The sequence below is a fragment of the Python bivittatus genome, unplaced genomic scaffold (genome assembly GCF_059951505.1).
Source record: "Python bivittatus isolate LINGU-HERP-01145 unplaced genomic scaffold, Pbiv_v1 ctg000210_np1212, whole genome shotgun sequence".
NCBI classification, from domain to species: Eukaryota; Metazoa; Chordata; class Lepidosauria; order Squamata; family Pythonidae; genus Python; species Python bivittatus.
Window position 1 is genome coordinate 10,107,865 of NW_028277053.1, and position 10,938 is coordinate 10,118,802.

General features: G+C 39.9%; 1 protein-coding gene across 1 annotated transcript in view; it reads right to left on the minus strand.

Moving 5' to 3' along the window:
- The window catches only part of GTF2F2 (general transcription factor IIF subunit 2), an 82,336-nt gene extending 71,837 nt beyond the window's left edge, over window positions 1-10,499 (minus strand). Inside the window, exon 1 of the mRNA XM_007436478.4 lies at window positions 10,332-10,499. Within this exon, the coding sequence (XP_007436540.1) occupies window positions 10,332-10,397 (66 nt within the window). The 5' untranslated portion in view covers window positions 10,398-10,499. The remainder of the gene's footprint in view (window positions 1-10,331) is intronic.
- Window positions 10,500-10,938: the final 439 nt, after the last annotated feature.

A 10,938-nucleotide genomic window follows, 5' to 3' on the forward strand; every position in this document is an offset into this window, starting at 1 on the left:
AGATTTAAGTTACCAGCAGGCAGATTCTGACTGAATGTTGGAAAAATTCCCTGGAACATCTACCAGGGAACCTGATCATCCAAAGAAATGGTGGGCTGCCATTCACTGGGTGAGTTCAGGCCGGGACTAGACAAACATCTGTCCAGGATACTTTAATTTGGATTCTGCACTAAGCAGGGAATTCGATTTGATGGCTTAATTAGTCTCTTCAGTTTCTATGAATCAATGAGAAAGTCACATCTACTTTGAGTTAGCTCAAATTCTGGTGACTTTATAGACACATTCATGCAGTTATGCTGATAACAATACAAAAGTGGTTTGCCACTGCCTTCTCTCAGATATTTTTTTACTTCCTAGATTACCCTGCAGCCCCAACATTCCCTACCAGTCTCCCATCCAAACACAAGCCAGGGCTGACCTTGCTTAGCTTCCCAGCCCCAACAAAGTCAACCTAATGCTGCCACCTGCTGAGATCTGGTAAGCTTTAGAAGAACCAGATTTCTGATAGTAGCCCTGCTACTGCAGGCAAGAGTTCAAAGAGCAGCAGTGAAATAATAATAGGATTATTTCACTATAATACCATCCTCTTTTCTCCAGTGAGTTTATAAAGCACACTTTCTTTATTGGGATAAATGAAGCATAATGGTTGGTGCTGTATTACATTAACATTGATTTCTGCCCTTGCTTGTAAGGTTGCATTACTGTCTTTTCTCTTGCACTAGGAATACTGTTTATACCAAACAGGTTTAGATTTCTAATACAAGTCACCAAAGAATAATGGAATTAATAAAACTACAAATTCAATCTTGTGTGCTGCATCACTCAGATTCCAAAAAGTGGCACATTTTGTCTTTTGCTGTACTATACAGCAGTAATAATATAGTATGAATAAGATTTTTCAGATTTCAGAGGAGACAAGGAGCAGTTAAGGAGTGGAAGCCCCAGCTAGAAAAAGCTTCTACTGGAAACTGAGAGGATGGGAAGTTCTTGGTTGATAAAGTGAGTGGAAACAAATAGCCTCTTTCTATTTTTTCCAGTTGTTTAGTACTTTAGTAGCTCCCTCGTAGAATTTAAAGCTCTGAATCATATCAAGCAGAACGTTATAAATCTGTCACCATATTATTAATCTGCATAGTGCTTTTCCTTCTGAGGGAGCCCAGAACAGTATGTAAAGGAAAACAATCTATCAAACAAACAAGCAACCGAAAACAAGGAGACAAAGCGCATATTAAGATGTAGAATAATCAGAGCAATTCATTGGAAAAACAGTTTGAGCCAGGAGCTGTGGCTGACTTGCAAATGCTTATATGAACAACCGTGTCTTTAGTTGCTGTTTCAATCTGGATGGCCTGGAGTGAGCTACACTCTTCCCCCCACCCTCACCAAAGCGATCAGGTTCCATAATGTGGACAGCATCACCATGAAGCTGGGGCTTCAAGCATGACTTCCAGTTATTGCACTGACATTCCTTGTTATTTGGAGGAGGTCCCAATCTGCTTAGAGCTTTATAAACTAATAGAAACATCATGGTAGGTCTCAGGTAACCAAGGCATTAAAGTTCAGAATTATGGAATCTGCTCTCACTGCTACACATTTATCATTAATTTAAACAATCTGTATAGCTATCCATCTCATGAAGGTGACTCTGGGCAGCACACTAAGATTAAAACCAAAACCCCAATTAATATAGTTGATAAAAATCAATATACAAACCATACTATAATACATGCCTGGGGTTGAAAACCTATTCCCCCTCAATCACTAAACACAACAATCAAACCAAAGGTTTGTGGGAACATTCAGGTCTTTAATGCCTAGCCAACAGGCTCAGAGCCATCAGGATCTCCAGGGGAAAGCTGTTCCACAGCCCAGGCACAAAGACAGAGAAGGCATGACTCCCAGGTCCCACTAGATGACGCTGTTTAATGGACAGGACTTTGAACATGCCAGCTCTAGTGACTGTAACAGGGCAAGCAGAGACAATCAAAGACAGGAGGTCCAACAAGTAACCTGGTCCTTGGTAGCTGCATCTTCTGGACCAACTTCAAGACTATCTCTATGTAAGGTCAGGATAGTCTTCAAAATTGTTGCCAACAGTGGATTACTTAAGATAAACCATCTTGGTCTAGGAAGCATAACTACTGGCACGTCCACCTAAGATGGACATAAGCTCTTCTTGTTAGGGAAGCCATCAGAAGCTTGGAGCCAGAGGGCCCCCAAGTATTATCTCAGCCAGAAAAGACTAGTTTCCTAATTCCCAGTCCTGAGAACTATGAACTGTTCAAGTTTTATTAAATATAATATGATGCCATCATGTCAACCACAACATGATACAGCAGTTTTACAAACGACTGTAGTGGAGATGCAAGAGGCTACTGACTCCTGTATTTGTCATCTGCTTCTGCTACTTTTTTATGCCTACTCACTTCCTCCTGACTGCAACGTAAAAAACACTTGAAAGAATAGAAAAAAAGCAGCAAGGGGTATCCTTTTAAAAGTGAAGGGTCAAAATGAATTAATGAGACCCGCTAGGTCCAAAGCAGTCTTGAGCTCCTGAAGGAAAGGCAAGATATAAATCTAAAAAATAACTAAGGTTTTATAACAGGGGTCAGCAAATTGCAACCCACAAGCATATTTATGATCCTGGGAAGCCTTTCTAAGTGCAACTGCTGAAAATTAATGTGCAGTTCCTCAGCACTGGAGTCAGGAATCACACATAGTATGGTGTAAGTCCTATAACAGGATTAAAGCTGCTGAAAAGAATCCAAAGAAATCATCATCTTTATCATCTTAAAAAAAAAAAAATCCTGGGAGGGCGGAGCTGGCGTCGCGGCGATACGGCGGGCGATCCTGGGCTCCCAGGATCGCAGCTGATATCTCCTCCCCTGGACGGTCCCGATGGACCTAAGCCGTCCCGAAGAGATGGCGATCGTAAAGGGCGCGTCCCGCGGATCTCAGGGACGCCGCAAGTCCCAGATTGATCCCGGGAGAAGCTCTTGAAGCCGGGGGAGGAGAGCCAGCCAAAAATGGCTGCGAAAGCCGGGACAGCTCCAAAGGAAGAAGGAAGAGAGGGGTGTCAACTGGGTGAGATGGACTTTTATTATTCAACTATTCTTGGAGAACACCTTAAGTAACTTAAAGAGATTTTTAAAAGTGAAGAAAAGTGGATTAAGCGGCGAGATTGAACCTTATAAAAAAAGAAGGGGGAAAAAAAATTCTTTTCAACTTTCCCTTTTTAGTGGAATTGACAAGATGTTTTTCTTTTAAAAAAATATATTTTTAACTGGATTGGCTTTTTCTTTTTAATACCCAATAACTCCTTATTTTAAGCCTTTTTTTTGACTAAGATTTCTTTATTGTTATAAGAAATTTATACTTTTTGATTTTGAAATGGGGAAAGTGGAGTTAAGAGAAAGTAAATGAAAGAAAGTTGCACTGCCATCTAGAGGCGCGACAGTGCTTTTTTCCTTTCATTGTGACGCATGCTCAAGGACTCTGTGCTTTCTAAAAAGATAGTGGGATGTGCATGTTTATACAGGTGCCATCCGTAACTATAAACAAGAAAGTGGAGTTGAAAGCGATTTTGAAAATATCAAGATGGAAAGTTTGAGCTAGTCACAAGAGCCTTGATTAGTGGCAGTAGCTCTTCTTTCTGCTAGAAGCTCTGCTTTGCTCTCCATTCCCCCCTCCCAGTTGGATTTTTTTTAAAGAGACTTAGTCTTTCCCCTCCTCTCCTTTTTTTTTTTCTTTTTTCTTTTCTTTTTCTCCTTTTGCTTCTTTTTTTCTCTTATTTTTGGCAAGAACAAAGATAAAGAATCCTTTGACTCAATGAAGGTTTATCAAGATAATAGACTATACGAGAAACACAATGCAGAAAAAGATCTTTAAACTATCGAGGATGACTATAAAAAACTGGAAGAAGAGCTGCAGAAATTCCCGCAAAAAAAAAGAAAAAAAAAAAGAAAAAAAAATCCTAGGAGAAAGAAAAATCCTAATTCTGTCCACGTCAGTTACACAGTCTTCCTGATATTGCGTCCCAATCACTCAGTTTGTACCTCTTGCTACCCAACCCCCAAGCATTAAATGTGACATTTAGTGGGCAATATGTTGCTTTTTCCTGTTTTATTTACACCTTTTTCTCCTGCAAACAAAATAACGATACCCCCATTGATGTTTGGCCATTTATTTTTCCCCTTTATAGAACACTTTAAAGAAAATTACATTAACAAGTACAAGAGGAAATGCTGAAAAAAGTGAAAATACTTTTGTGTGTGTGTGTGTGTGTAAATAATATAGATAACTAAATCAGGGATTTAAAATATCATTGAGAGGATAGCTTTCTAGAATATCATTAAATATGAATATTTAAATATTATATCACATTACGGAATTAACCATCACTACTAAACTGAAGCTAAAAATGAAAGACCGTAGTCTACAATTCAAATGAAATTCAATTATTCTGATTTAGATATTTTGCAATATTGAAATAGAGATTCTATGTATAGATAAGCATAAAATGTAGGAAAACATGGATTTGCCTTTATATTATTTATATATAAATGTATGTGTGGTTCTTTCATTGAGATGTATTTGTGATGGGCAATAAAAACAAGTATCTTACATAAAAAATAAAAATAACTCTGTCCTAGGAGTGAAACTTAACCATTCCATTTTGCAATTAGGTATGCAATTAAAACACTGTCTTACTAGGATGCCTTAGCATGGTAGGTAAGTATCTATCACTGACAACTCCCTTGATTCAACAAAAATGCTGGACTCCAAACATGTTGGATTCCAAAGATGTTGGCTTGGAACATTAATCTTACCATCTCTTTATATAAACAAAAATCATAGCTGGGCAATTCCTTTACCTAACTCTAAAAGGAGCTGTCATGTTAACTAGAGCTTTTCATCAAGCAAAATGTTACAAAAGCAGAGGATAGGAAAGAAGCACATTCAAAGCACATTCAAAATCAGTCTTAAGATGAGGATTACAAGGCTGACTTTGTAACAGATGTCACTGGTGTCACCTGGCATTTAGGGAAGGAAAATCAAATCAAACCTTCATTATGGCCATAAGGCCAGAGCTGGGGAGAAAAAAGGGTAAAAATGAAAATATATACAGCTAAAAAGAAAGGAAATTGCTTTAAATTTTCAGATTTGAGGAGAGGTGAATAGAGCATGGAGAGGCACAGGACTGGAATACCCTCAATCACCAAAAGCATAAAGGTGCTACGTTCCCACTCTGCCTCCCAGCCCAACAGGATTAACAAAATATTACAGTCAACATATCAGCAAAGCCATCCTCAGTCCTGCTGTTTGGAACAGGTCTGATGCAGACGCCTGGAACCCCCGCCCCCTTTTTTTTTTTACCCTTCAAGCTGGTCTTAATAAAGATGCTATCTGAGGGGAGTTATTAATTGCTGGTTTTTGGGTTTTTTTCCCCATGGGATAGCCTGACAAAGATTGCTGAAAAAGACCATATTTAGCTGCCCCAGACAGAGTCCCATTTCAGAAGAGAATATTTCCTAATTTGAAAAAGAGCTATACAATTGCAGATTTCAATCTCCTCCAGCTATCAGAGATTCTACATAATTAGGCTTAATTGTAGTTAGTGAACCACCAAAAGTTTACTTTCCAGCTCTAACGTTTAGCTCAAACCAGAACATTTATGCCATTCCTTCTATACAGTACATTCCTCCATTCTGTTTGACGGACATTGTTAGTCATTTAGATAGGTAAAATATTTATACAGTTTGCAAAGAAACCAGAATATATTAATAGCCTGAATGTAAACCAGTTCCTTTTGGGGGGACCTACTAGGTTAGATGTGATAGGCTGAGCAAGCCACCGATATGTATCTTCTGGACAATCAGGAAAAGGAAACAAGGGGTGGAACATGAATGGAACCAGGTCAAATCTAAACTATAGATGAAATATAACCTCTTGCTGGGACAGAAAACTCCTCTTCAAAGGATATTCTGTCACAGCATTAAGGAACATTTGTTTCTGTTAATCACAAGCCTGTGCGCTTGCAAGCAGGCAATGGTGGTCATACGTCCTCTATTATTTTCATTGGCAATGTCCTATCAGTTGGTAAATGAGAGAATATAAAGCTCTATTGTTTGAAGAAGTCCCACAAGTGAGTCTATTACCTTCATGAAAACCGGAAGATCTGGGAATGAGCTGAATGGAAAGGTTTTGTACTTATACTGTCTCTGATGGTAAGAAGGAAAAAAAAACAAGACATTTTCTCTATAGTGCCTGGAGGTGGGCTTTGGTTAACTCAGTTGAGGCTAACAGTCTCCCAGCTTCAAGGAAGTTCCAATATGAATTTTATTTCAAATTTTTGTTTGTCAAAAAATGGTTCAGAAACTTCAGTGAAGTATTCCTCATCTGTCCCTTATTGGTACCTTGAAAAAAACTGCAATGGAGAAAGAATGCCAGAGGATCCTGACCAGGCTACTCAGAAAAAGCTATGTGATTGAACTTTATAAAACATTTTCCCTCTACAGGTCGTCCTCAGTTAACAACGGCAATTGGAACTGGAAATCTCCATCACTAAGTGATGTGGTCGTAAAGTATGATGTCACATGATCACATTGTTTAACAATGGCAATCCCGACAATCCCAGCTGCCATCATAACCTCAGGATCGCATGGGTTGTTAAACAAAGACCTCATGTGACCACGATGTGGGAAGAGGAGGGAGTCCCAGGCAAACAGGTCATCAGGTGAGAGCTGCAGGCAGGGAGATGCCATGGGCAGGGAGATGCCACGGGCAGGTGCTACAGCTGCAATTTTGCGGGCCAGTCATAAGTTCTCCTTATTCAGCGCCGTAACTTTGAACGGCTGCTGAATGAGTTGTCACAGCCCAAGGATTACCTGTAATTTTTGGAAATAGGGCAAAGAAAAACTTAAAGTTGGAAACTCAAAGAAACTTGAGACATAATCTGTTCAAGCATCCACCCCTTGCATAAAGATTTTCAGGAACGCCATCTAGGTTCTTTATAACATGATTACTACAAGGGACCAACAAATATATCACTTTTAACTAACTTAAATAGTTTAAATGTTCATTCTGAGTTATTGCTTTGGCTCAGTTTTGGTTTGGACTGTTCTTCATTATCTCCAAACTCATTTACAATGTTATGAATAGCCCTTCTTAGTCTTGTTTTATTTTAGTATTTATGTTTTATTGATTGTAATTGTCAATAGAACTATGCAATAAAACATTGTTTCTCTGCTATGCTAGACAGAGTGCATCTAAATGCTGAAAAAACATTCCCATGTGCTGGAAGGCTCTTTAACAAAAATCTGAACTGATAATTTGAAAGGAGCTTCTGAATCTACCTGAGAGACACATCACATTAGACTGAGAGTTGTAGGTGATGCATTCCTGCCAAATGGGAAATCTCAGGAACAGACAGGGACCAAGCAGAGATTAAACCCAATGTTATAAACTGGAGCCGGAAGACCAACAATAACTAATTATATCACTGTTCATCTGGGTGCTTTCAGACTTGGTTGCTCAACATAAAATGTTTCAAGCTTTGAAAACGCAACTAATAAGTCACAGAATAAATCAGAACAATTTAACCACCCAGAGTCATTGAGAGTTAGGCAGTGTGCAAGTTTAATCAACTATTATTATTAAACACTCAAATCCCAAGATCATAAATGGAGAATGGGATGCTATTTTCGAAATCAAGCAAAAGAAAAATTCAGCTGGCTCAGGCCAACCAGGTACATTTAGGAAACTTATAAACATGAGCAGGAAAGCAACACCTCTCTTTTACAATCACTCTCTAAAAACTGGTATTTAAAATCTGCTACCTGTGATTCAGGAAGCTGTATGTACATTTCAAAAGTAGCAAACATTGATAAACCTCTCTGCCATGGATTTCCTAATCTTGATTAAAATTGTTTAAATTAGCAGCCATCACAACAACTAATTCTAAATTCATAGTTTTACTACGCATTGTATAAAGTGGCACTTCCTTTCACCAGTCCTGAGTCTCCCAAGTGAATTAAAATGGTGAGCCTGAGTCTTGTCATTATAAGAGCAGAAAAGGGTTAGTTTGTCCACACTTCCCTCATCATTCATGATTATATATAAATCTATCTTGCCTTCCCTCTATTAGCTTCATTCCAAGTCCCAGATATCCCTTGTAGGGGAGCAGCTCTGGCCCCCTAGTTACTTTTTCCAATATCTTTTTAAAGGTTTGTTGAGCAGAACTTTACACATATTTCAAGCATAGTCCCAATTTAGCTTGATATAAGGCCATTATATATCAGCAGTTTAATTTTCAATTCTCTTCCTGATGTTTCCAAGCATGGTAGTTATCTGTTTTATAGTAGATACAGAGTTGGTTAACATTTTCATTAAAAATGGTATCAGAGCTTCAAGATCCCTTTCCCAATCAATCACTGCTGGCTCTAATTCCATGATCAAGAATGCTTCCAAACTTGGTAAGCATTCTCTCTATGTTTTCATTGAAATTAATAGAAAAACTGAAGAGAACCCAGGATAGATCCTTGTAGTACCCTTTCTGACACTCTCTCCAACTTGATGAGGAACTATTGATGAACTCCCTGTGAAATATTATTCTCAAGCCAGCTATGACTTCACTGAATCATCATGCCATCCAGCTCACACTTAGCTAACTTGCTAATCACCAGTTGATGGGAAACTTTGTCAAATCCTTTGCTGAAGTCAAATATGTATTATAACTATTGCACTCCCACTATTAAGAAAGCTATCCATACAAAAAAGTAAAATAAGATGAAATAGATAAATCTATGCTGACTTCTTGTAATTACCAAATTGTACCAACTACCTCTTGTAATTTCCAAATTGTTTTCAAAGTGCTTAGAACTCAATCTTTAAGGTGCTTAGAAATCAATCAAGCTCCAGAATCTACTTGAGTATTGGTGTCAGACTGACTGGTCTGTCATTCCCCAGATCCTCCCTTTTTTTCTTTTTGAAGATCTTTTAATATCTTAAGCTGTTGCAGTGATACTTTTCTTTCCTTTTATTTTAAACATCTAAAGCAGCTCTATTTGTAAATCTTACTATCCATCATAAACCTCAGATCATCCTGAAACCTTCTGCTTTCCTGAAACCAGCTTTACAATTCCAAACTACTTGTCTATACTTTGCCCTTGTGACCTTGTCCAATTTCCATTTTCTGTATGTGTCCTTTTTATTATTTTTTATTTTTATCTTGTCTTTATTTTTGGCCAACTCAAGGTAGTGTACATACCTAACGCTCCCTCCTCCTATTTTCCTTACAACAACCCTGTGGGGTGGGGTGGGGTGGGGTGGGGTGGGCTGAGAGAAAGCAACTGTCCCAAAGTCATTGAGGCAGCTTTCACACCTAAGGGAGGATTAGAATTTAGTCTCCTGATTTCTAGCCCAATCTGGTTCTCTTTGTTTTCAGATCTTCACTAAGCTATCAGTGCAGCCACATTTATATCTTCTGCTGTTTTAAGACTTTTTTCTTCATTGGAATTGTTTGCACTTTTAGTATCTCTTTCTTTAAAAATCCTCACCTATTTTCAGCTCTCTTCCCCACTAGTATGTCTTGCCATAGGATCCTACTTATTACTCCTCTGAAATCCACTTTTTAGAAGTCTCATGTGTGCAACTGAGGATGCTGAGTTTCACTTTCCCTTCGAAAAAGGAGTTCCATGACGATAGGATCACTTTCTCCCAGTGTTCCTCCTACTTCCATGTTTTAGTTTTCCCTCTCAATATGTCAGGCAAAAGATACATGATCCTCCTAAACACGTCTTCACCTTCTGAAAGCGGAAGTTGTCCGCAGAACAAATTGTACCATGTTCACAGAGTTTGTTTCCAATTAGATGATGGGATAATTAACGTCTCCCGTTCACTATGATGTCATGCATCCTTAAAAGATCTACCATTTGCTTTTGGAAGAGACTGATCGCATCGTTTCCTTGTCTGAACAGGCAACAGACATCAATACCTGAACTGCTTTTATTTGTTCTTCCACTTATTTTTCATACACACTCATCTTTTTCCTATTGGTTCTGTTTCTTCTGAACAAGCTGTATCCTTCAACTGCTATACTTCAGTCATGGGAGGCATCCAATTAGGTCTCCATTATACCAACTGAATCACATCGTTTTTGCCTTTCTTAGAAGCCCCCCGATGGAAAGCGGGGAAGGGAAGCCTCGCAGGCCCTCCCCGGCATCTCTTCCCCTCGCAGAACCGCCGCCCGCCGTGGCGCCCTGTTCCGAAGGGCAATCCCCCCAGAGCAGGAACTCCTCCGGGTACTGTTTCTGAAGTCTACCGAGGCTCACCTTGACCAGCCACATGCCCGTGTTCTGCTTGGCGCCGGTCAGATCCAGGTCCCCCTTCTCGCTCATGGCGGCGGCGGCCCCTCGCACCTGCCGCGAGCCACGGCAGCTACCCGGACCGCAATCGGCGGCGGACCGGCGGTGACGAGTCCTCGCCGAGGCCAAAACGGCTTCCGCGCCGAACGCGTGGCCAGCTGGCTCGAGCCGAGGCGGCGTTCGATCGGGCGCGGCCCAGAAGAGCCGGGAAGGGAGGGGGAGGAGCCAAAGCTGCGCGTGCTGGGAGGGGCGGGAACGGAACTTTCTGCAAACAATGCGCGCGGGTGCATTTATAGGCGTCGAAGTGCTGCAGCGGGCAAGTCCAGATGCTCAGTCGCATCTGCGGTGATCGTGTTGGGTGTGTTGTGCTTGGTGTTAATAGTTGGTTAATTTTGCTTATGTTTTTATTTGTTTTAATTATTAATTATATTTTGTAAGCCGCCGGGAGTCTCCTGGAGTGGGTGGTTATACTCGAAATAACGATCAGAACAACAACAGCTGGACCCCAGACTTAACAATTGTTGATAAGATAGACAAAAAGTCTAGATAGTGGACATTGCAATACCTGGAGACA